The sequence below is a fragment of the Apodemus sylvaticus genome, chromosome 15 (genome assembly GCF_947179515.1).
Source record: "Apodemus sylvaticus chromosome 15, mApoSyl1.1, whole genome shotgun sequence".
Classification (NCBI taxonomy): Eukaryota; Metazoa; Chordata; class Mammalia; order Rodentia; family Muridae; genus Apodemus; species Apodemus sylvaticus.
The window spans coordinates 61,728,420-61,754,818 of NC_067486.1; the positions used below are offsets into that span (position 1 = coordinate 61,728,420).

Here is a 26,399-nt window from a genome sequence, read left to right on the forward strand (position 1 = left end):
CCATGTGCCGTGGCGTCCGCCGCCATCCTTCTGCCGGGCGGCGCTTCCGCCGGCGTGCGGGTCGCAATCCGCAGTGGTCTGCGGGTGATGGAGCGTCGGGCTGGCTGTCGGCTTAGGGCATGGATGCTGTTACTGCTCCTGTTCCCGGTGCAGGGCCGCCAGAAGGACTCAGGTGGGCTCCGGGCAGGGCCGAGCTTGCCGCCGCGGCTCGGGGTCCGCTCGGGTCCCTGGGTGCTCGCTGTGGCCCCCGGCGCGCGGAGGATGCTGTGTGGCTGCAGCGCGAGCTGGACAGCGGGTGGGGGCGAGCATAGATGATTGGTGGGCCTCTTCTTCTGGTCTTAGATCTTGGAGAGTAACCACATCCTCCGGAATTGGGGATGATAGGAAGAGAAGAGTTCTGTGCCTTCCCAGAGGAGGGAGGGAGGCACTTAGCTAGCTAGCTGTTAGGACAAAACAGATGAGGGGGGGATTACGTCCAAGAGTTTGCATCGATTGTCTCGATGGGGCTCAGTTTGATTAGGTGAGAATCCATGTAAGTCCAGTGTCTCCATAGCCTATTGAAGGCTGAACATTAAGAATGTGACTTTTCCAATTTCTTAGATACCTGATGGCGCAGGTAGAGGAGCAGACTTGACTCAAGCCCCGACAAGTTACACAAAGAATCCTTCTTGGCATTTCCACTACTGGGAAAGGAAGGGGATTTCTCCAAGTATTGGTCTTCTGTTGCTTCTGCCTGCTGCTTGCAAATCCGAATGCCAAGGGTGTTCTGTTAACTCTCGTTTCCTTCACTTTTTGAAGGCTCAAAATGGAAAGTATTTATTGACCAAATTAACAGGGCTTTGGAGAATTATGAACCATGTTCAAGTCAAAACTGCAGCTGCTATCACGGGTGAGTTCATTGATGTGCCTCTGAGAGCTAAATTCTTGTCGTAGGGACCTCGCCTAGGTCCCTTGAGCGATCTCGGTGGCAGTTATTAGTGATCTAAGCATGTCTTGAGACCGGAAGGGGTACCTTAGATGGCTCTCGAGGTGTATGGAAATGCTCTGGGATGGGAGAGGCTCGGTGGTCTCCACATAGCCTCTATTCCCTATGGTATTTAGCAACATGTATTTTCTATTTCTTCTGTTCTCCTGAAAGCTTCCTAGAGCCAGAGTCCATGTCTTATTATTGTGTATGGTGCTGGTTGTCTACAACTGCCCATTAAAAGGAATGAGCATATTTTTCATCTAATAGGTATTTCCTCTTGGTTTATCTCTTTAAGGTATGTAAGTTTGGGCAGGGTTAGTACTGTAGAAAGTTAAGTATGTTGAAAGCGGGCCGACTTTTAACCCACTCTCCCACTGACTACCCTTAGGGCAAGCCACGTAACCTCTCCGAAAGTTCATCAGCTAAACAGCAACCATAACTCTTCATCTTTGATTTGATCCTTCAAAGATTCACCAGATGCTAATGATACTGAAACTCACTCGGTGAACTTGAAAAGGGATGTGATTTGTTCACTGCTTACTGCAGCCTTTGCGCCTGAGTTGGATATTTTTCAGTTATCCACGGTGCTCTTGTAGAAGGGTTTCTCACTCCTATCCACTGCTCTCTCCCCCTCCCCCTGCTTAGTGTATTCTCTAAACAAAACACTTGGGAATGGCTGGGGTGGCGTCAGTCTCTTGACCAGCTTTGGCTCGATGTTCTCTGTTCTTGCACAGCGTCATAGAAGAGGATCTGACTCCTTTCCGAGGTGGGATCTCCAGGAAGATGATGGCTGAGGTGGTCAGGCGGAAGCTGGGAACGCACTATCAGATCATTAAGAACCAGTTATTCAGGGAAGATGACTGCATGTTTCCCTCCAGGTATCCTCTGGCAGTGTTGGTACTGTGGGCAGTGTTAATATTGTGGGCAGTGTTAGTACGTGTGGGCAATGTTACTGCATGTAGGCTGACTTGATAGCACTCCTAGGAACCAGCTAGAGGATTTTTTTAAAAAAAGATTTATTTATTTTATTTATGTGAGTACACTGTAGCTGTCTATAGACACACCAGAAGAGGGCATCAGGCCGGGCAGTGGTGGCGCATGCCTTTAATCCCAGCAGAGGCAGGCAGATTTCTCAGCTCGAGGACAGCCTGGTCTACAGAGTGAGTTCCAGGATAGCCAGGGCTACACAGAGAAACCCTGCCTCGAAAAACAAACAAACAAACAAAAAACAAAAAACAAAAAAACGAAACCAAAACAGAAGAGGGCATCAGATCCCATTATAGATGGTTGCTGGGATTTGAACTCAGGATCTTCAGAAGAGCAGCCGGTGCTCTTTACCTCTGAGCCATCTCTCCAACCGCCGCCCCTCCCCCTCGGCTAGCCAATCAACAAGTGCATCTTTCCTCACATTTCAGGACCTTACATTTCAGTATGGATAAACTCACCTTGCCTGGTTTTGTTTTTTTTGTTTTTTTTTTTTGTTTTTTTTTTTATTCCAGCTGTTTTCTGTAAGCCTGATGTATATGTTAATAACTGTGATGGCTTTGGCTTTGTCCCTTCTCCTCTTTGCCTGTTTCCACAAGCTGTGAGGAGCAGGCTAATTAAACCTGGCAGGGTGTTGTGGGCTCAGGGAAGCGAAGCAGGGGGATTTAGGAGTGCCTGTTGTGGGCCAGGTCTGCTTTCACGGCTGCATAATAATGTAATAACCCCGCCAGGCGGTGGTGGTGAACGCCTTTAATCCCAGGACTTGGGAGACAGAGGCAGGCAGATTTCTGAGTTCGAGGCCAGCCTGGTCTACAGAGTGAGTCCCAGGACAACCAGGGCTACACAGAGAAACCCTGTCTTGAAAACCAAAAAAAAAAAAAAAATAATAATAATAATAATAACCCATTGTATAGATTTCTTCATTTAGTCCTCTATCAGAATATTTAAATTACTCCTTACAACACTCCTGCAAAATTCAACTAATATGGCCATTGCTGTGGTGAACATTCTTTTTTTTAATTTTTTAAAGACTTATTCATTTATTATATATAAATATACTGTAGCTGACACCCCAGAAGAGGGCATCAGATCTCATTACAGGTGGTTGTGAGCCACCATGTGGTTGCTGGGATTTGAACTCAGGACCACCAGAAGAGCTGTCAGTGCTCTTAACTGCTGAGCCATCTCTCCAGCCTGTAGTGAGCATTCTTAAGCATACACCTTTGACCGTGTTGGTCAGGTACGTACATGTACACATGTGGGCTAAATGCCCAGAATAACTAGGCTAAGTTATGTCTTTTGGTTTTGTTTCCCATGCTTTTAAATGATATTTTAATTAATTAATTTACTAATTTATTTGAGACAGCATCTCATTATGTAGCTCTAGTTGGCTTAGAACTTGCTACTAGACCAGGCTGGCCTCAAACTCTGTTTACACCTCCATAGTGCTAGAATTAAAGGTGTGTGTCACCATGTCTGACAGAGATTACAAGGCAGAGAAACTTTTTTATCTCATCTCACTTGGGAATGTGGGAAGGGGGGGGTAGGGGAAGGGAGAGAGAACACAACAGCTTACAGTCTTCTTCGAGGCCATACCTTCTGTGATCTAAAACCACCTGCCTCTTAAATGTTTACCATCACCTCTCAAGACGGGCAAAGCTAAGGATCAGACATTCCAGATCCAAATGATAACAGTGTTTGTGTGTGGCAAGGAAAGCCAGGGAACTCAAATAGAAAATAAGGCCTTCCAGTTTCTGTATTAAAATTTCCATTCCATCTACTCATTAGACTAGTCTGTGTTGAGGAAATAAAAATGTGGTAGCAAATAGAGAAGTTATATGGGTAGAAATGGTGTTCTCTTCAAAGCAAGGATTGATTGTTGGAGCAGTTTAGCTAAGAAGGGTAACCTGTCCCTTGGAGGTAGTCCCTTTAGAAGCATTGCTTTCCAGGGACTGCCGTGGGCTGGTGATCTGGGCATTGGCTCGCCTCACGTTAATGTCAGGGTCCTTCCTACAGCCTGCAGGCACTGCTCTGATGATCTGTGTTTTTGTCTGGTTGACAGGTGTAGTGGCGTGGAACACTTCATTTTGGAAGTGATCCGTGGCCTCCCCGACATGGAAATGGTGATCAATGTCCGAGATTATCCCCAGGTTCCTAGATGGATGGAACCCACCATCCCCGTCTTCTCCTTCAGTAAGGTGAGCACAGGAAGGGACATGTGGGAGCGGAGGGCGGTCCTCCGGAATGGGCCAGAGAGCTTCTCCCTGGCAGTCTGGTGGGGATGAGCCTGGAGACCAGGGAATAAACTTAGTCTGTGTTAATTCAGTCATTAAAGAAGACTGAAGACATAGAATTGAAGACCCATACATAATGTACGATTGCCTCAGTGTCTGAAGCTAGGGCTGGGGAGTGAGGTGCCTCAGGGGCGTAGAGCATTCAGAGAAGGGTCCAGAAAAGCTCATATTCTTGATTAAGAAATGCTTCAGTCGGAAAAAATAGTTCTTGCATTCCTGTATTGTATACGGTGGCCATAGTGCTGAGTACCATCTGTGCTGTCAATGTCTGTATCCCAGGCACCCAGCATCTGTGCTGTCAATGTCTGTATCCCAGGCACCCAGCATCTGTGCTATCGATGTCTGTGTCCCAGGCACCCAGCATCTGTGCTGTCGATGTCTGTATCCCAGGCACCCAGCATCTGTGCTATCGATGTCTGTAACCCAGGCACCCAGCATCGCTGGCAGAGACTGTGAAGGTGTTGGGTAACTCCACCTGGTTTATGCCAAAACTGCATCGTTCAGATAGATCTAGGGTAGCCAAGAGAGAGGGGAGGGGGGAATTGGGGAGGCAGGCGTCCTCCTGGGGAGGATAGATGTAATTGGGTAACAGGTACAGACTTTGAGAATCTAGGGCAGAAAGCAACTTGTGTGGGCTTAAGTTCATGCACAGCGGTCTGTCTTTGTGTTGTTGTTTTTGTGTGGGGACAGCTGCTCGTGGATGTATGTGTGTGCACATAGAGGCCAGAGGTCAGCCATTAGAATCATGTCTTAGGTGCCGTCTGCCTCGTTCTTTCAGTCTGGCCTGAGGCTTACTGATCAAGCCACTTGGGGTGGGGTGGGGTTGCAGGGCAGCAAGCCACTGTGCCCAGCTTCTTGTGGGTTCGGGGGTTGGAACTTTGGTCTTCAGTGCTCTCAAGGCAGACACTTCCTCGAAGCCCCTCAGCCACCCCGTTTCTCCTTTGTCACGGCTGACTTTCTCTCTAGACTTTCTCTCCTGCGTTTTAAGTGGCTGGTGCTGATTTCTCAAAAAGCACCTGGTCCCAGCGCGACCACGAGCCTTCTCATTCGCTTTCACTGTACTTCCCTCTGTTTCTCACAGTCACTGTCCGAGGGAGGAATTAGAGTCCGCCGGCTTTGTTGGGAATGCTTGATGAGACGTATCCTGTTTTCTAAGTATTGGAGAGAAGTCAGGCAAGCACCTCACGCATGAGGTGTGCATTGCAACAAAGAAACGGCGGATTAGAGGCTTACAGGAAGTCATGAAACAGAGGTAGCCATGACGAGGGAACAGAGGGTTTCAGATGTTACCAAACCTATGTGAGCTGGACTTGGTGGCTTCTGCCTGTAATCACAGCACTGAGGAGGCAGAGGTGGGTGTATCACCACATTTGAGGCCAGCCTGGTCTATATAGTAAGTTCCAGGCCAGCCAGGGATACACAGCAAGTTCCTATATCTCAAAACAACAACCGACTCTTCCTACAAGATGTGTGTGACTAGACTCTACACGTATTCTCCCGTTCTGCCCCTGGCCCTTTTAATCAATTAGCAGCTGAGGATTTACTGAAGAGCCAATGTGGGCTCAACAGTGACACACACAGTGTTGGGGGACACCAGATGGTGCTTATTAAATAGTCATCACACTGTGTGTGCTCTCTCTCTCTCCCAACCCCATTTTCCTCTTCTTCCTCCTCCTCCTCCCCTCCCCCTCCTCTTCCCCCTTCCCCCTCCTCTCCCTCCTTCCCCTCCTCCCCCTCCTCCTTCTCTCTCCCCGTGTGCATGCTTTTTCTCTCTTTCTCTTCCCCTGGCCTCTGTCCTTGGAGCTTGTGAACTCACCTGCGAGCAGCTTCCCCATAAATGCGCCTTTAATATAAAACATATAAAGTAGAGCACTCGCTTATATCGGTGAAGAGGAAGGGTCAGCATTCAGACGACAGTAATCAGTGGTATTTCCTGATTCTTACTCTCAAAATACCCCCTGGGAAAGAACTAAGAACTGGTAAAGCAGGGAAACACCGGGATGTAACAGCAGTTGTGTTTTGACAGAGCTGATTATTCATAACTGGGAATATTATCTCTCACACGCTTAAAAAAAAAAAAAAAAAGGAAACCCTCCAGAATTTTGAGGAACTGAAAAACTTGACCTTAATGATTAATATGATTAAAATTTCTGGGATTCAGGGAGTCTATCACCTTTTTCTTTTTTGAGACGGGGCTGTCCTGGAAATCACTCTGTAAACCAGGCTAGCCTCAAAACTCCGAGATTACTTGGTGAGTCTGTTACTTTTAACCCATAGTGATTCTTGCCTTTAAATGCCTGTAGTGTGGGCATAAGGTGATGTTTTGTTCTATGGTGCTGGGTATTGAACTCAGGGCTTCACTTATGCTAGGTAAGCGCTGTATTCCTATATTGTATACTGTAGCCACAGTACTGAGTATCATCTGAGTATCATCCCATAATTGGGAATTATGACACTACGTCCTTGGCCGCTCGTTGATCACTGAGATGTATTGTATCTCCAGATCTAGTGCCTAGAATCGAGACCTCTAGACAAAGAAAGTACTTCACTAACAGTGGACACTGTGAAGGCATTTGTCCCAACTCTATATAAAGAATGCAGCCAGCTACTTCTCATTCTCTTCCAAAACTTACATAGAGTGTGCCTTTCTGTTTCCTTCAAAGACTTCGGAGTACCATGATATCATGTATCCTGCGTGGACATTTTGGGAAGGGGGCCCTGCTGTGTGGCCACTTTATCCCACAGGCCTTGGACGATGGGACCTCTTCAGAGAAGACATGTTGAGGTAGGTCCTTTAGAAAGGTTTTGTTTTCTCCTCTTTGTGAGTTTCCTTGAAGTAAGCAGTAAAATATAGTCATTAATTTAAGATTACTGCCTGGGCTCAATGATGGCTTAGTAGGTAAGAGTTCTCGCTGTATAGCACGAGGATCTGAGCTTGGGTATATAGCATCTGTGTAAAATTCAGGCATGGTTGTATGTACCTGTTACCCCCAATGTTCAGGGAGGCAGACAGACAGGTGGATCCTGGGAGCTCGCCGGTGAGCTAGTCTAGCCAAAATGGTGAGCATCAAGTTCAGTGAAAGACCATGTCTCAAGGGAGTAAAGACTTACCTCTGTTATCTTCTCTGGGCCAATATGTATGTACACACACACATACACACACACACACACACACAACATAAAAGTCAGGAGACTATTAATAGCATAGGCATTTTTGTGTGTGTCTAAATGTTTATGTTGGGCCTAAGGATATAAATGAGGCCCATTCTGGCCTCAAACTCAAGTAATCCTGTTTCACTCTCTCTGGGATTGCAGACCCGAGCCACCATACTTTTAATCACTATCACAATGAAAATAAATGAACTGACCTTATTGTAAGGAGGGATAGATAACTTGTTGAAACTGTATGGACTGGTTTTGTGTGTCAACTTGACACAGACTGGAGTTACCGCTGAGAAAGGAGCTTCAGTTGGGGAAGTGCCTCCATGAGATCCAGCTGTGGGGCATTTTCTTGGTTGGTGATCAAGTGGGGAGGGCCCATTGTGGGCGGTGCCATCCTTGGGCTGGTAGTCTTGGGTTCTATAAGAAAGCAAGCTGAGCAAGCCAGGGGAAGCAAGCCAGTAAGGAGCATCCCCCCATGGCCTCTGCATCAGCTCCTGCTTCCTGACCTGCTTGAGTTCCAGTCTTGACTTTTTTTGGTGATGAACAGCAATGTGGAAGTATAAACAAAATAAACCCTTTCCTCCCCAACTTGCTTCTTGGTCATGATGTTTGTGCAGGAATAGAAACCCTGACTAAGACAAACAGGGTCTCACTTTGTAACTCAGGCTGGGCTTGGACCCTAATCCACCTGGATACTGGGATTTGCCCTCCCAAATACTAGTATTGAAGGTAGATACTGCTCTGCCTGGCTTTTAAAAATTACTTGGAGTGTACTTGGCATTTGGTGCTAATGTTGGGTTGCAGTGGATCCTTAGGCATATTAAGGACAAGTGTATTCCAGAGCCTTTCTGTTCATAACGGAGGCATCCTTAGCCTATTGATTACATCCTACCATACTTTTCAGGGTCTGATCATCTAAACTTCCTAAACAAGCTGTATGTTACACTCATGATTTATATAGCATTTGTGTTACACAAAGACTCCCTGCCCATATATTCAGTCTTGCTCTACAGAACAAGGTCATCTTGAATTTGACATTTTCCTGCAAGTGTGGCCTGAGATTCAAAGGGAACTGATTAAAACCCAGAAAGTGGCTGGGCAGTGGTGTCTCATACTTTTAATCCCAGCACTTGGGAGGCAGAGGCAGAGGCAGGTGGGTTTCTGAGTTTGAGGCCAGCCTGGTCTACAGAGTGAGTTCCAGGACAGCCAGGGCTACACAGAGAAACCTTGTCTCGAAAATACCAAAATAAAACCAAAAAAAAAAAAAAACAAAAAAAACAAAAAAAAAACCCAAAGAACAAAACCCCACAGAAAGTGTTAAACAAAACAAAATCCCAGAAGGCAGAAGGCCTGCCTCCTGTTCCATCAAGCATGCTTCTCGGTCCTGGTAATACTACTATTTTGGGCTGGGTAATTCCTTGTGGTAAGGAGTGGGCCTGTTCCTTACAGCATATCTAACATCTCTTGCCTCTGCACTAAATGCTAGTTACAGTTCCTCAGAAATGTTTCTAGATGTAGCCAAAACAGAATCAGTGCCCACGAGGACTACGGATGCGGTTCAGTGACAGAGCGCAGGCCTAGAATGTCCAGGGTACTGGCCTTGGTGTCCAGCACCATGAAAAACAGGAGGGGGTCTGGAGAAATGGCTCAGCAGGTAAGAACACTGACTGCTCTTCCGGAGGTCCTGAGTTCAGATCCCAGCAACCACGTGGTGGCTCACAACCATCTGTAATGAGATCTGACACCCTCTTCTGGTGTGTCTGAAGACAGCTACAGTGTAGTTACATATAATAAATAAATAAACCTTAAAAAGAAAAACAGGAGGAAGACTCAGCTACATGGAGAGTTGAACAGAAAGCAGTTCATTTTATTTTATTTGTTTTTGAGACGTATAGCCCAGGTTGACCTCAGATTCCCTATGCAGTTGAGGATGACCCTGAATGGTTCTTCTTGCTGCGATTACTTCCCAAGTGCTGAACTTATAGGTATATACCACCACATAGAGCTGTGGAAAGAAATTCTCTTTTTTTCTTTTTAAAAATTATTTCTTACTTTTAAATTATGCGTGTCTCTGCGTGGGGTTATGCACAATGCAGAGGCCAGAAGAGGGTGTTGGAGTGTCTGGAGCTGGAGTTACAGACAGTTGTGAGCTGGCGGACGTGGGTACTAGCACCTGAACTTAGTACTTTGCAAGACTGGTACATGCTCTTAACTGTTGAGCCTTCTTTCTGGCCATGAGAACTTCTTCACTGGAGTCTTACCTAGCTGTCGTGGGTAAGGGGAGTCCAGATATTATACTTTTGAGCTTAGGCTTTCGTCTTTATGCTTTACCATAGAATTTGAAACAATAATTGTGTCATTTCCCATTGAATACAAAAAGACAAAACCCTCCAATAGTGAGTGTTTGTTTGTTTGTTTTTGGTTTTTCGAGACAGGGTTTCTCTGTGTAGCCCTGGCTGTCCTGGAACACGCTCTGTAGACCAAACTGGCTTCGAACTCAGAAATCCACCTGCCTCTGCCTCCCAAGTGCGGGGATTTCAAGTGTGCCACCACCACCTGTAGTGTATAGTGTTTATACTTCAGGAGATTAAGAAATAGTTCTGTCCTTGGGCTGGAGAATCAGGTAAGAGTTGTCACTAGGGGTGGTGCAGGCCTGCTATCCTAGCATTCAGAAAACAAAAGCAAGTGGGGCTCACAGCAAGTTCAAGGACAGCCTGAGCTACGTGGTGAGCTCTAGGTCAGAAAAGGCTATGTAGTGACAGCCAGTCTCAAACAAATCAAAACAAAAAGAAAGTGCTAGCCAGGCCTGGTGGCAAACACCTGCTGTGATCCCAGCAGTTGGGAGACTGAAGCAGGACCGACATCAAGGCCTCCTGGGCTGCTGGGCTACATAGCCTTCGAAACACCGTGTGCAGTGTGATCCTGTTCCAAATGAAAGCAAAAGATGGGACTGGAAATGGGCTCAGTCGTTCTCCAGCACACACAGGTTTACTTCTCAGCACCACAGAAAGCCGGGCAATATTGGCATTGCCCTGTCTCCTAGCACGTGGGAGGTAGAGATAGAAGGAATGAGTTCAAGGCCAGCCTGGGCTACAAGTGACCCTGTCACAGAATGGGAACCAAAGGGTGAAAGGGTGGGCCAGGTTAGCTGGGGGCCTTGGAAGTCCCAAGCATTTCTCAGCAAGTAAACGAGAGAAGATTGGCACTATAGACCTGAACTCTACTGAGAGCGCTGGAGGGCGCAGCCTGTGTTCACCGTTCCTAGAACACAGCTCCACTGGCCTCATCTTCTCCACTTCAGCCTTCCCCTTCCCAGAGGAAGACGCTGCAGAGACTTCTCTGCAGGGCAGGGGTGGGGAGCCTCTGCAGAAGCAGCTAAAGTGAAGTGAGCTCGGAGCTTCAGCCAGGAAGGCTGGTCACAATAACACTTGCCCACTGCTACGTTTTGGGGACTTCACTGTTTTGAGAGCACTTCGTGAGGCTCTAAGAAGCCGAGGTCCTTTTAGATAGCAGAGTACACACCTCTGGTGACCCATGCTTTATTCCCAAACGATGAAATCCCTTTCAGTCAGTTTCTTTGCGCTTCTTGTCACATGCTACTTTTATTAACAGCCTTCTGCTTAGAGAGGGAAGCCTGTCTGTCTGTGCCAACTAAATAGTCCTACGCATGTGCCGCTTGGACCCTGTGCACTTTGCTTCTGTGAGTTAATGTTACTGGGTTGGTGAAGAATTTGTGGCTATTCTTGGCAAGCTCCTTCAGGCTGTCAGAATGCTAACAAAAGGGCTTGTGGTGTTGTTCATGGCATGTTTTAGTAGCTGTACTGGCTAGTTTTGTGTGTCAACTTGACACAGGCTGGAGTTATCACTGAGAAAGGAGCTTCAGTTGGGGAGGTGCCTTCATGAGATCCAGCTGTGGGGCATTTTTCAATTAGTGATCAAGTGGTGAGGGCCCCTTGTGGGTGGTACCATCTTTGGGCTGGTGTTCTTGGGTTCTGTAAGAGAGCAAGCTGAGCAAGCCAGGGAAGCAAGCCAGTAAGGAACATCCCTCCATGGCCTCTGCATCAGCTCCTGTTTCCTGACCTGCTTGAGTTCCAGTCATGATTTCCTTTAGTGGTGAACAGCAGTGTGGAAGTGTAAGCTGAATAAACCCTTTCCTTCCCAACTTGCTTCTTGTCATGATGTTTGTGCAGAAATAGAAACCCTGACTAACACAGTAGCCTTGAATGGACTTATTTAAAGGTATAACATTCTGAGCTAACCTTCAGAAATGGTTAAAACATACATCATAGTCTAGGAAAAAGTCCCAAAACTAATTAAAAAATCTGTATTTTTAGGTCAGCAGCGCAATGGCCATGGGAAAAGAAAAATTCTACAGCATATTTCCGAGGATCAAGGTGAATATATTTTCTTACCTGTAATAATGATGTTCCTCCGAGCAGTGGGTAAAATTATGTTAAGCGTATAATGTATCTTCTTACTCAAAGGAAAATCTAAGATAGTTAAAAAATTAATGTGTAATGGTGGCCAGGCACAGTAGTGCACATTTGTAATCTTGCACTCAAGAGACAGAGGCAGGATGTCTTCAATATTGGGTTCTGGGCCAGCCTGGTCCATTTAGTGGGTTCCAGGATGTCCTGATCCAAATAGTGGGTCCCAGCCAGCCAGCCAGACCCTGTCTCAAAACAGCCACCACCACCACCACCAACAACAGAAACTTGGACTGGGAGGATCTTAGACTAAAAAATTCATTCATGGTGAGTTTTTTGTCATCTTGACCGAAACTAGAGTCACCTGGGAGGAGGTAACTTCAGTCGATAAAATACCTAAATCAGATTGGTGTATAGGCATGTCCGAACGGGCCTTTTCTTGATTGATTGGTCATTGATGTGGGAGGGGCTAACCCATGCTGGGCAGTGCTTCCCCTGGGTATGTGGGCCTTGTAGGTGTAAGAAAAGCAGCTGAAGGACTGGAGAGATGGCTCAGCGGTTAAGGAAAAGCACTGACTGCTCTTTCAGAGGTTCTGAGTTCAATTCCCAGCAACCACATGGTGGCTCACAACCATCTGTAATGGGATCTGATGCCCTCTTCTGGTGTGTCTGAAGGCAGCTTCAGTGTACTCCCATACATGAAAAAAATGAATAAATCTTTAAAAGAAGAAAAAAAGAAAAGCCGCTGACCTGACCCTGACCCTGGATACAAGCCAGTGAGTGACTTTCCTCAGTGCTTCCTGCTTTTGTTTGCCTGAGTTTCTCCCCGTATCCCCTGACAGATCAGCTATGATCGGGGGACATCCATCGATCACACCCTTTCCTCCCCAAGTTGCTTTGGTCATAGTGTTACCACAGCAACAGACCAACCACTGATGATTCAAAGGCAGTCCCTCCCACCCAACCACAGTTACTCAGTGGATATTCATAGAGCGCCACCTGTCGAGCAGAGTGGGTGTCCTTTTCCTCTTTACAGTTCCCTAGAAGAAGTTGCTTGTCACTGTGCTTTGGTCTTCACAGCAGGAGCCATCACCAGGCCTCAGGACTTCCTTGTCCTCAGACCTTGTGGCTGCCAAACAGTGCTTAATGTCATAGACTGAGGGTAGGAAAAATGGAGACTCTTGGCTGTGGTATCTGCTTCATATCCCCACGCTGAGGAGCGCACCTGCTGGGCGACCACAGGGTCGGTATCTGTGGAAGGCCGTGAAGGGAGAAGAGTCGGTAATTACTGTGCTGGTGTGCTGTCTATCAGAGTTATCCATCTTCTACCCATCCCCTGGCTCCGACAGTGGACTTGAGAATACACGTGGGCCTAATGACCTGATTCTCACCTTTGTTCCTCTCTAGCCGAGACTACCCTTGCTTTCCAAGTAGCACTGTGCCTAGCTTTGCCTCTTTTTGTTTGTGTATTTTGAGAAAGGGTCTCACTTTGGAACCCTGGCTGGCCTGGAGCTCACCCTGTATGTAGTCCAAGCTACCCTTGAGCTCACAGAGCTCTTCCTTTGTCTCCTGACGCTGGGATTAAAGGCATGTGCTACTCTCTATGGCTAACTTGGTTTTCAGATTTAAGTGTTATATTGGCCTTTACAAAGCACACACAGCAAAGGCCATGTCTGGGAGGTGGCAGTTGCGTAGCCATACAGATGTGAATAGCAGTGATGGTAGGCATTGGATGAACCTTCTAAAACGGAAAGCCTTTTCCAGAAATAGAGATATAACGACCAGAACATCGTTGTCTTAGTTAGGGTCACTATTGCTGTGAGGAAAAACCATGACCACAAACAACTCAGGGAGGAAAACGTTTATGTCACTCACAGTTCCATGTAACCGTTGTCATCAAAAGCCGTGAAGGCAGGAGCTCACACAGGATAGGAATCTGGAGGCAGGAGCTGATGTAGAGGCCATGGAAGGGTGCTGCTTACTGGCTTGCTTCTCCTGGCTTGCTCAGTGCGCTTTCTTATAGAACTCAGAACCATCACCCCAGCCAGGGGTGGGACCACCCACAGTGGGCTGGGCCCTCCCCCATTGATCACTAATTAAGAACATGTCTTTTTTTTTTTTAAACAATAGTTGATGTTTTAATTCTTTTTTTTTTTTTTAAGAATTATTTATTATATGTAAGTACACTGTAGCTGTCTTCAGACACCAGAAGAGGGCATCAGGTCTCTTTTTGGATGGTTGTGAGCCACCATGTGGATGCTGAGATTTGAACTCATAACCTTTGGAAGAACAGTCAGTGCTCTTACCCGCTGAGCCATCTCTCCAGCCCCAAGAAAATGTCTTAAGCTGGATCTTATGGAGGCATTTTTCTCAGTTGATGACTCTTGCTTTCGACAGGCTGACATAAAACCAGCCAGTACAATCATACACTTAAGATGCAGGCCCGATGTGGTAGCACACACTAACAATCTAGTGATTGAGAATTTGCAAATCAGGATCAGGAATTCAAGGCCACATTTGGCTATATAGTGACTTTGAAGGTAGCATGGTGTCTCAGTTAGGGTTTTACTGCTGTCAACAGACACCATGACCAAGGCAACTCTTATAAGGACAGCATTTCATTGGGGCTGGCTTACAGGTTCAGAGGTTCAGTCCAGTATCATCCAGGTGGGAGCATGGCAACATCCAGGCAGGCATGGTGCAGGAGGAGCTGAGAGTTCTGCTTCTTCATCTGAAGGCTGCTAGCAGAATACTGGCGTCCAGATAGCTAGGATGAGGGTCTAAAACCCCACGCCCACAGTGACACACCTACTCCAGTAAGGCCACACTTGCCTTGGCCAAGCATATTCAAAACACCACAAGTGGGCTACTTGAGATCCTGTTTTAAAACAGACAGTGAACCTGGATGTAAGCAAAGGAGGATTTGACACTCCCTGTCTTTGATGGTAAAGTGGGATAGCCTGAGCAACCGACGTGCTGCCCTGCCCAGGATCCTCTTCGTTACCGTCCCATCTGTGCCAGTGGGATAGTTGGCACTAAATGCTGCATAGGGTTGGGAACGTTTCAGTGCAGGCCACATAGATTTGTGTTCTGTGTTTTCTCTGTAGGACAAGCCCGGAAAGAGATCCTCTCATTCTCCTATCTCGGAAAAATCCAAAACTCGTTGATGCAGAGTACACCAAAAACCAGGCCTGGAAGTCTATGAAAGTAATCAGCAACCGTCTGAATCGAACCACAGCAGTGCTGACTCTAAGAACGTTGCCATCTGGGTAGAGTTTGAGATTAGGCCTCCTCTCAGTGGTGAGATGAGCACAGAGCAGGCTCCGTGCGACGGTGTTAGCATGCGTGTAAATAGCTGTCTCCCAGGTTTCCCCGCGCCCTGCCATGCTGAGTCAGCGACTCCGAGGAGCTGAGTTTATAAGCTTTTCCTGTGAGCGGCCAGATAGCGAATGTGGGGCTACCCAGGTCGTGACTGCGTGGCCTGCTGTAGCAGTGTGAGAATAGCAGGGGCAGCTCTCACAGAGTCACTATTCCTAGTTACTATTTATGGGCACCAAAATCTGAATTTCGTGTGAAATGTGAATTTCATGTGAAATTTGAATTTTATGTAATTTTTTTTCTTTTTCTGTTATTTGTTTGTTTTTATTTTTAAGACAGAGTGTTATAATGTAGCTCTGGCTATCCTGGAACTCACTATGTAGAACAGGCTGGCCTCAAACTCACAGAGATCCATTTCCCTCTTCTGAGTTCTAGGATTAAAGTCACATGCACTGCGCCTGCATCCCATGTCATTTCACCTATCAAAAATATTATTCTCTCCAGTCACTTGAAAATGAGAATATCTGCTCCACGAGTTCCTTACCACTGTGTGGTGCCGCGGGCTGTCCTTTACCAGTCCCTGGTTTACGTGAATGGCTCCTGATCCCTGTAGAGTACATCCCAAGAGCTTAAACAGTGAGCTCAGAGACTAGATCTGGGGCCCAGGTTCCAGGAATCTTCGTTTCATTAAAGTCAGAAAAATGTGGCCTTTAGCTCTGAGGTCTATCTGTCCTGACTGACGCTTGCCCTAAGAAAGAACTTAGAGTCCTAATTCGTTTGCAGTTCCAGCACAGTATATAAGAAGAAAGCTTTAAGCTTCCTGGAAAAAAAACCTTAGTGTGTATTTGCAATGGATGCTGGCTTTTTGGCTTTTTTAAAAAAAGATTTATTTATTTTCATGTGTATGAGTACACTGTAGCTGTACAGGTGGTTGTGAGCCTTCATGTGGTTGCTGGGGATTGAATTTAGGACCTCTGCTCGCTCTGGTCAACCCTGCTCGCTCCAGCCCAAAGATTTATTTATTCATATACATAAGTACACTGTAGCTGTCTTCAGACACCCCAGAAGAGGGGGTCAGATCTCGTTATGGATGGCTGTGAGCCACTATATGGTTGCTGGGATTTGAACTCAGGACCTTTGGGAGAAAAGTCAGTGCTCTTAACCTCTGAGCCATCTCTCCAGCCCTGCATTTTTTACATAAGTTTCATTTGCACATTTTTGGTTTGTTGCCATACTGGGGTTTGAAACCTTGCCTCAGAATGTTAGGCAAACACTCAATCCTTGAGCTACACACCATTAGCCTGTTATTTTCTTTATTTAAATTTTTTACTTTATGTTTCTGAGTGTTTTGCCTGCGAGTATGGTGTGCACATGTATGTGTGCCTGGTGGCTGCTGGAGCTTTAGATGTTTGTAAGCTGCCACGAGGATTCTTGGAGCCCAGGTCCTCCGCAAGAGCAGCATGTCCTCTTAACTACTGAACCATCTCTCCTGCTGCATCCTTAGCCTGTTCTATACAGTTTTTTTTTTTTTTTTTTTTTTTTTTTTTTTTTTTTTTTTTTTTTTTTTTTTTTTTTTTTTTTTTTTTTTTTTTTTTTTTTTTAAGATTTATTTATTTATTATATGTAAGTACACTGTAGCTGTCCTCAGATACACCAGAAGAGGGCGTCAGATCTCATTACGGATGGTTGTGAGCCACCATGTGGTTGCTGGGATTTGAACTCAGGACCTTTGGAAGAGCAGTCGGTGCTCTTACCCGCTGAGCCACCTCTCCAGCCCCTGTTCTATACAGTTTTAATCAAACAGGACCAAATGCGTTCAGGAAGCCTTTGGATAACAAAAATATGCATAGAAATTCAAGGGCATCCTCAGTTAGTGACTTTGAGCCTAGCCTTGGCTATGAAATCCTGTCTGAAAAACAAGACAGGGAAAGGATATCAAAAACAAAACGAAATGAAAGAGGGCAGTAATTCAGCGCACATGTTGTCAGCATCTTCTGAAGAGGGGGAGAGGGTCGTATAGAGAAAAGGGTCGGCCAGAGGATGGAGGGCTCCAGATGACTGCCGCCTAGTAGGGATAAGAGCTTGGCGTGCTGGACCTGTGTCTGAGTTAGGGTGTCATTGCTGTGAAGAGACACCATGACCAAGGCAACTCTTAGAAGGCAAACATCTAACTGGGGCTGGCTTACAGGGTCTGAGGCTCAGCTCCTTATCAGCATGGTGGGAAGCATGGCAGCCTGCAGGCAGACATGGTGCTGGAGGAGCCAAGGGTTCTGTCTTGAAGGACTCTCTTCTGCACTGGGCGAAGCTTGAGCACTAGGAGACCTCAATGCTTGTCTACACCATGACAGGCTTATTCCAACAAGGCCTCACCTATTCCAACAAGGCCACACCTCTTAATGGTGCCACTCCCTGTGGGCCAAGCATATTCAAACCACCACAATCTGCATTATCATTTTTCTTTGAGGAAATTTAGAAAGCTGGATTTTTATTGGTGACAGATTGATTTTGAGATAGAGTCTTTTGTACCCTAAGCTGGCCTTGAGTTTTTAATGTAGCTGAGGGTGACCTTGAACTCCTGATTTTCTTGTCTCCACCTTCACTTGAACTTCAACAGTAAATTCCCCCATTGGAATATCAGACATGGTCTGGTCTGCCAAGCCAGGCCACAGATCTGAGCTTTGTGAGAAGTGTCATGCCACCTAGTGAAATGGTACCAGTGACTTGCATATTTATTTGTAGATACTTTGCAGGCCCGTCAAATGTCTTTGTTAGTTCCAACCGTAAGCCCCAGAAGCCAGCACTTATAATCTCGTGTGTGTGTGTGTGTGTGTGTGTGTGTGTGTGTGTGTGTGTGTGTTTCACACAGTGAGGTGGCCTATACACCATTTCCTCTTAGTTCAAAGGAAGGTAGCATGACTTCAGGTGAGTGTAGACTGTAAAGCCAAATACACCTGAGTCAAACCCTTGTTGTTGCTATTTATGATCATGTTGACACTGAGCAAATCCCAACTAGAAATATAATAATGTCTCCTGGGAGTGATAGGTTCATCATGATAGTTAAATGAGGTTATGTTGGTAAAATGTTTTAACAGTGCATCTGCCCATAAATGCTATTGCTAGTGGTGATAACTTCCTATTCACCTACAGGATACTTTGGGAAAGCCAGCAGCTAAGGATGTGCACCTTATAGATCACTGCAAATACAAGTAAGACTTCCACTTCTCTCTCTCTCCTTTCCTCTCTCCTTCCTTCTTTTTTCCCTTTCTTCCTTCCTTTCTCTTTTCTTTTCTTTTCTTCTCTTCTCTTCTCTTTTTTCTTTTCTTTTCTTTTCTTTCCTGCTTCTGCCACCACCACCCAGCCTAGTTACTTTTATTTTAGTTTACTTTTAATTTTTTACTAGTTATTTTTATATTGCCTTTGAAATACTTCCCTTTAGAGACTCTCATCCTAAAGTGTCATGTTAATTAATTTGGTTGGTTTTTTACTGAGGCCTGCAGGGCACTGACCTGAGTCCTTGGGGACCATAGAGAAGAGTGAGACATGGTTCCTTAACTGATTACTGTTAATTAACGTGTCAGGATCACCTCTGAGGGCTATGTCCGTAACATGGTAGTAGACTTGTGCTTGCTTAGTATACAGGAGGCCCTAGGTTCATTCCCATTATTTGACAAACAGGCGAACATCATAATGAAACACCAGCACTAAGAATTGACTTAGAAGGTAAACTGAGGCTTGGAGGACAATTAGGATGGGATTGGAGGCAAGGATAGTGGGAATACCCAGCGGGAGTGGGGTAGGTGCTCCTCTGTCAGAGACAGGGGCATGGAGGAGAGCTGCTGAGAAGAGAACAGCTCTTTCCGAGAGCTTTCCCAGGGGCTTCTCTTTGAGGATTGCTTGGCTTGGGCTTGCTCTCCTGCACTTTGGAAGAAGAAGGTCATGTCTGGGAAGAAGGGCCCGATTGACTTGAGCTACAGGAGGGGAAACAGAAGGATTGGGAGCATGACTTACTGCATAACTCAGTATATAGCTAAGGGTGAGCTTGAACTCCTGATCCTCCTGTCTCCACCTTCCGAGTGCTGGGATTATATACAGGCATGCTCCCTTACGTCCAGTGTGCAAAGTTTTTTAATGTTTTTATATGTATTTATTTCATGTTGAGTGCATGAGCCATTGCATACATGCAGAGGTCATACTGTACACCTCTCTGGGGATGCTTCTCCCTCCCACCCTCTGGGCTCTGGAAATGTAATGCAGGCGCCTGCAGAGCCATTTTTACTGCCCAGTTTTTTGTTGGTGGTGGGTTTTTTTGTTTTATTTATTTATTTATTTACTTTAAAAAAAAAAGATTTATTTATTCTATGTATGTGAGTACACTGTAGCTGTCTTCAGACACACCAGAAGAGGGCATTGGATGATAGCATTACAGATGGTTGTGAGCCACCATGTGGTTGCTGGGATTTGAACTCAGAACCTCTGGAAGAGCAGTCAGTGCTCTTATCCACTGAGCCATCTCTCCAGCCCTACTTTTGGTTTTTAACAGACATCATTGGACAAAGTTTTTCATGTATGTCTAAAATCTACAAAAACCAAACCAAACCAAAGCCTACTATTTCTTTCTGAAATACTATTTCCTGTCTGTTTTCCACCCAGCACACAGCTGCTGGCCTCATAGAACTTTTTCTGGAGAAATTTTTTCCTCTTATTTACCTGATATTCCTGGAACGACCCGAAGCTCCAACTCAGGAAAAGCAAGGAATCTATGGAAACTCCACAGATACAGACTGCCGTGTCCTTGAAGACTGAGAGCAGGGCTCCATGCGTACAGCCTCAGCACTTGGGAGGATAAGGCAGGGGGATTTCTGTGAGGCCATGTTAGAGTTGGGGTTTCTATTGCTGTAATTAAACCCCATGACCAAAATCCACTTGGGGAGAAAAGGCTTATGTCAATTTGTAGCCTGTAGTTCATCATCCAGGGGAATCAGGGCAGGAATTCACTGCAGTAACCTGAAGCGAGGGCCCAAAGCAGAGGCCATGGAGGGTGCTGCTTACTGCTTGCCTCCCGTGGCCTGCTCAGCCTCCTTCCTCACGCAGTCCATGGGTGGCACCACCCACAGTGAGCTGGGCTCTCCCATGTCAATCAGTCAAGGAAATGCTCTATAGACTTCCCCGTAGGCAAACTGACAGAGGATGCTTCGCAAATGAGAATCCTTCCCAAATGACTCTGGTTGGTGTCAAGCTTACAACTAGCCAGCATATCCTATCTCAACCCATAAAAGATATAATTAGAAAGGGAAGGGGGGAGAATCATAAAAGCAGAGATGGGAGTGAGGGACAGGGGCAATGGGGAAGGTCCTGTCCTGGTCGCAGCTGTACAACATGAAGTGTGTTTTTTTTTTTTCTAATTTTCAGATATCTATTTAACTTTCGAGGTGTAGCTGCAAGTTTCCGGTTCAAACACCTCTTCCTGTGTGGTTCGCTGGTCTTCCATGTTGGTGATGAGTGGGTAGAGTTCTTCTACCCACAACTAAAGCCATGGGTTCACTACATCCCAGTTAAGACCGATCTCTCCAACGTCCAGTAAGTACTCAACTGCAGCCACTCACGTTCTCAGGACGATTTCATTTTCAAGTGAAAGCTTCTTCTTCCTTGAAATATTTGGTCTGTACACATTGTATATAGTGCTGTGCGTTATCTAGGTAGGTTATAAATTTAAGTTAAAGTGCCATCTCCAACGTAACATACAGATGAACTGAAAAGGCTTTGAGCGTTCAACAACTGAGGATAGATGTGGCCTTGTGCAGCGTAAGAGTTGGCTGCAGTGAAGTCCTGACAGACAGTCTTTCACGATGGGAGGAGATAGACGAAGGTATGGAGAAAGGCCAGACGTGTGACCCAGGTTCCCTCCTCTGCCTAGAACAAGAATTTGGAGACAAGTTTGAAATTTAAATTTTTTTATTCATATATTGTGGGGAGCAGAGGGAGTGAACACTGAAAGCGCGTATGCACACGCCACTGCATTTGTGTGGTGGTCAGAGAACAAGTGCGGGGTCTGCTCTTGCCCTCCACCTTGCTGATGCGGGGTCTCCTGTTCCTACTGCTGTGCTGCGTGCTCATCTTGCTGGCCGTCGAGTTTCCTGCTGATATTCCCGGTCCCTGCCTCTTGCTGAGGATGCAGATGTGCATTCCCGGTCCCTGCTTCTTGCTGAGGCTGCAGATGCGCATTCCGGATCCCTGCCTCTTGCTGAGGATGCAGATGTGCATTCCTGGTCCCTGCCTCTTGCTGAGGCTGCAGATGTATATTCCGGATCCCTGCCTTTTCCTGAGGCTGCAGATGGGCATTCCCAGTCCCTGCTTCTTGCTGAGGCTGCAGATGTGCATCCCCGGTCCCTGCCTCTTGCTGAGGATGCAGATGTGCATTCCCGGTCCCTGCTTCTTGCTGAGGCTGCAGATGCGCATTCCGGATCCCTGCCTCTTGCTGAGGATGCAGATGCGCATTCCTGGTCCCTGCCTCTTGCTGATGATGCAGATGTGCATTCCCAGTCCCTGCCTCTTGCTGAGGCTGCAGATGCGCATTCCCGGTCCCTGCCTCTTGCTGAGGCTGCAGATGTGCATTCCCGGTCCCTGCCTTTTCCTGAGGCTGCAGATGCGCATTCCCAGTCCCTGCCTCTTGGTGAGGCTGCAGATGTGCATTCCCACTCCCTGCCTCTTCCTGAGGCTGCAGATGTGCATTCCCGCTCCCTACCTCTTGCTGAGGTTGCAGATGCGCATCCCTGGTCCCTGCCTTTTGCTGAGATCGCAGATGCGCATTCCAGATCCCTGCCTCTTGCTGAGGTTGCAGATGTGCATCCCCAGTCCCTGCTTCTTGCTGAGGTCGCAGATACGCATTCCGGATCCCTGTGCACTGCCACATCCTGCCTTTCACCTGGGCTTCAATGGGACACTCGCCTTGGCAGGCTTCTGCGGCCAACTGATGAATTTACTGGCCCCAGAAATTATTTTTCACACTTGATTATTTTTTTTAGTGATTAGTGTCATACATTTTTGTTTTTTTCCAAAAATATGTCCCAGCTTATATAGTAGAATTAGCATAATAAATAATGAGAGCCAACAATCTTATCTTTACCGTTTTTTTTTTTTTTTTTGAGACATGGTTTTGTGTAACTCAGGTTGTCTTTGAACTTGCTCTGTAGCCGAGGTAGCGTTACACTTCTGATCCTCCTGCTTCTACCCTCCATGTACTGGGAATAGCAGCATGCACCATGCCCACACCATTCCTGGCTTTGTTGTATTTAGCTTTTTCTTTTTTTTCTTTTTCTTTTGCTGTTATTATTATTATTATTATTATTATTATTATTATATTAAGATAGGGTTTCTCTGTGTAGCCCTGGCTGTCCTGGAACTCACTCTGTAGACCAGGCTGGCCTTGAACTCAGAAATCTGCCTGCCTCTACCTCCCAGAGAGCTGGGATTACAGGCATGCGCTACCACTGCCCGGCTATTATTTTATTTTTTAAGGCATCCTAATCTGTTTGCCTTAAAGAAATCATGTTCATTCTCTATATCTACAGACCTATCATTTGTCTTTCTGACTTGGTATGAGAGTGATCTGTATTTTAAAAGCTCATGATTTTCGTGTATGTATTTCTCTGTGTATGTTCATGTGTGTTTGAAGGCCAGGGATCAACCTTACCTGTTACTCTTCAGGGGCCATACATTGTATCTTTTTGAGAGGGAATCGTTCACTGGGACCTTGGGCTTGCCTTAGCTTCCCTTGACCTTTCCCTTGCTGACTAGCAGGCCAGCAAGCTCCAGGGATCCATCAGTCCCTACCTTACTAACCTAGGAATTAGAAGCCAGCCACCATACCTGGCTTCTTATGTGGTTACTGGGGTCAAACCCAGGTCCCTGTGCTTGAGCGGTGAATACCTTACTGGCTGAGCCATCCCCCAGCCTCTACAGTTCATGGTTCTTGTCCTTTTAGGGAGCTGTTGCAATTTGTGAAAGCGAATGATGATATTGCTCAGGAAATTGCTAAAAGGTAAGCTCTATTCATTTGTCCCTTCTTGTCAGTCTCATCTGTCCTAAAGTTTGCTACATATAGTTACCATGGTAATATCCATACCTCAGCTTCATTACAAAGACAATCCAGAATGAAAGGAGGCAGATAGTGTACACATTCACAAATGTTCCATTGCTAGACAACTGGATTCCAGTCCTTTTTTTTTTTTTTTGGATTCCAGTCTTTTAAAGAAGTTACCTTTTTAAATTGTATGTGTATTTGTGTGTCTGTGTGTGGGTATGTACATGCCAGTGCTAGTACCCAGGGGACCAGAGGCATTGGGACCCCTAGAGCCAGAGGCATGGGGACCCCTAGAGCCAGGGGCATGGGGATCCCTGCATGGGACCCCTAGAGCTGGGATCAGAGACACGAATGCTCCTTTGCAGGGATCATAACTCTTAACCACTGAAGGCCCGCTCTAGGCCCTAGACCCTAGACCTCAGTCTTCCAGGAACCAAGATACATGTTTTTAGCCAGGCATAGTGACTCATGCCTAATCCCAGCAATGGAGACAATGAATCGAGAATTGCTTTGAATTCCAGGATAGCCTGGGCTATAAAGTGAGTTATATGAAAGTGTCAGAAGTCTCAAAACTCCAAACCAGGCCCAAAACAACGAAACTCAAGTGCTTAAAGATGAATATTAGCTGGTAATAATGCTTGCCTTTAAGAAACAGATGTTAAGTTTATTGCTAAATACATGCATATGGGTATTATAGTTATTGGGTTGTTTGTGAGATATAGCTGAGTTAATGCATATAAAATACTTGGAACGAGGCTCATGATAAAGTACCCAACCACATGTAGCCTGTGATATAAAATATTCTTGTTAATCTTCTGTCTAGGGGAAGCCAGTTCATCATAAACCATTTGCAGATGGATGACATCACCTGTTACTGGGAGAACCTCTTGACTGAATATTCTAAGTTCCTGTCCTATAATGTAACAAGAAGAAAAGATTATTATCAAATCATACCCAGACGTTTAAAAACTGAACTGTAGTATCCACCACTGGACCAGAATCCTGGCAATGGCTCTGAGAGGCTCTGTGGTGAAACACCATGATCATGACGGCGCTTATACCTTGAACACCTTTGGCCAAGCCAAACATCCAGTTTTCCTTATCATGTTGAAGTCTGGGGGACTCTTGAGAAAGATCTCGTATGTGTGTAATGAGCAGAAATGAAACAGCTCAGCTCTTTGAAATCATGAAATCAGGATTTGGAACTGCATTCTACCTTTCATTTTCTTCTGATCGATCCCAGCTTGTGCCTCAGGTCATCTACGTGTACCATCACTGTGATATTGTCTGGGCCCCTGTGAAGATGCTCTTGGTCCTATTATTTGGAGCAGACCATCCATCTTTTGGAGCTAGTATAATACACTAGCAACTCCCAAGTTACTTTAGGCTTGATCTCTGTTGCTTTAATTTTATGTGGAAATCCTTTAGAGTTTATGAAAAATACCACAGCGATCGCTTCCTCTGGAGTATGAGGAGGCAGTGGCTGTGCTCTCTTGTAAACGCATAAATTCTCTGGCACTCAGCAGGTTTCCATAATGCCTCAGTTGCATGAGTAACTTCTGCGGTTGGATTTCAGATTCCCATTTTGTGCCTTCACGTCCTTTTCATCCTCTCTAAAGGAGCTAAGGAGAAATTTCCCAGTACATGCAGGAAGCAGTCTCATTAAAGAACTACGCCCCTGTAATACTAGCACTTCTGAAGCAGAGGCAGGAAGATGAATTCGTGGCCACCCTCAGCTACACAGGAGTTCAAGGAGAGTCTGGCTACATGAGGTGCTGTCTCATAAATGCAAACTTACCTTTTGCACATCTTTCATTTTGCCATCTTAAATTAGCAGCAGGACCACCTCAATTTGCAGACAATCTTCATATGTGAACACATCATGAAGTGGCAATTTATAGAGCATTCAGCTTTCGCTGTTACTCCTATATGCTGTATTATTGGAGTACTTCCTTATTCCCCTTCTGAACAAAGATGTGAGGACAGTGCATTTCTGTCACAGCTCCAGCATCACCTCTGAACCTCCTTGGCGGTCGGCCGCTCATGCCTGTGTTATGTGCCGTCGTGCTGCTTTGTAGTTACCTGGCTGCATCCGCCATTGTTTTGTAAACTTACTGATGGATGCGAATGATGTTGCACTGCTCTTGATGTCTCCATTATCAGCACAGTGCCTCATGCAGAATAATTACTGAACAACTGTTGGGGGGATGAACGAGTGGGGAACGGATGGATACACCCGCCTGGCTTAACTAAATTCTATTTTTACATTGCTGGGTTTCTTGCTCCAGTGCGGATGAGATACATTGTAAGAGGTGGATCAATACAGATCCTCACTTGCCCTCTCCAGTAGTAAGGAGTAAGTTACTCAGATCTTACACTTACCTGTGTACCTCGCTGTAGATAGTATGAGAATGATGTGTAACCGTATGTAAAGTGTATGCTTTTGAAAAATTGTTTGTATGCTCACACTTTTGAAGATTTTATCATTAATACTAGCTCTGTCCCAAACAACCATTTGCTCCTCAAAATTTTATTTACTATAGAAAAGGTTACTATTGTTTTCAGTATAACCAAATACATTTTGTAAGAGTTGTACTTGGTGAGCCTGGGAAAGAGAACCTGCTGACCCAAGAGAAAACCGACCATGGAAAAAGCTGTTGGGTTTGATAAGCAGCACTCAGCTAGGCTGAGGGACAAGCGGTGGTTCCAGACAGAGATGACTGAAATTCTTCACTGATGGTTCCTCCGATAGCAAGGCCATGTCCTGAGGATGGAGAGCTGTGTATGTTAGAGTGTATTTTCACTACTCCCCATGACATCATTTTGACTGACATTATTGCTTTGAGACCCTTCAAGATTCAGAATACAGAAGAGGCAGAGTCATTCTCTACTGATAGAAGGTGGTAAACTCTTGATAGCTTGGAGAATATGGGAGGCTGACAGAGTAAGAGTTACAGTTAAGGTAGAGCAGTGAGGTGGACCATGACCAAGGTCCTAGGGAAACTCTGGGTACTGGGTACCAAAGTCAACTCTGAATCTTTGGGGCTAGGATGCAGGTGAGTGGTAGGACATGCACCCGGCATAGGAGCATTTCCCAATACCACCTAAATGGAAAAAAGAGCTGTAGAATTTGTGAGATCTATCTGTCACTAAGACCTTGTTTGTGT

General features: G+C 45.9%; 1 protein-coding gene across 1 annotated transcript; it reads left to right on the forward strand.

The window, feature by feature from the left end:
* Window positions 1-25,743, forward strand: Poglut1 (protein O-glucosyltransferase 1). The gene is made up of 11 exons (XM_052158340.1): window positions 1-172; window positions 799-889; window positions 1,702-1,845; window positions 4,014-4,149; window positions 6,909-7,030; window positions 11,742-11,801; window positions 14,942-15,041; window positions 18,300-18,358; window positions 20,562-20,729; window positions 23,134-23,190; window positions 24,056-25,743. Exons 1-11 carry the CDS (start codon window positions 88-90, stop codon window positions 24,210-24,212), a joined length of 1,179 nt encoding a protein of 392 aa, XP_052014300.1. The 5' UTR covers window positions 1-87; the 3' UTR covers window positions 24,213-25,743.
* The last annotated feature ends 656 nt before the right edge of the window (window positions 25,744-26,399 follow it).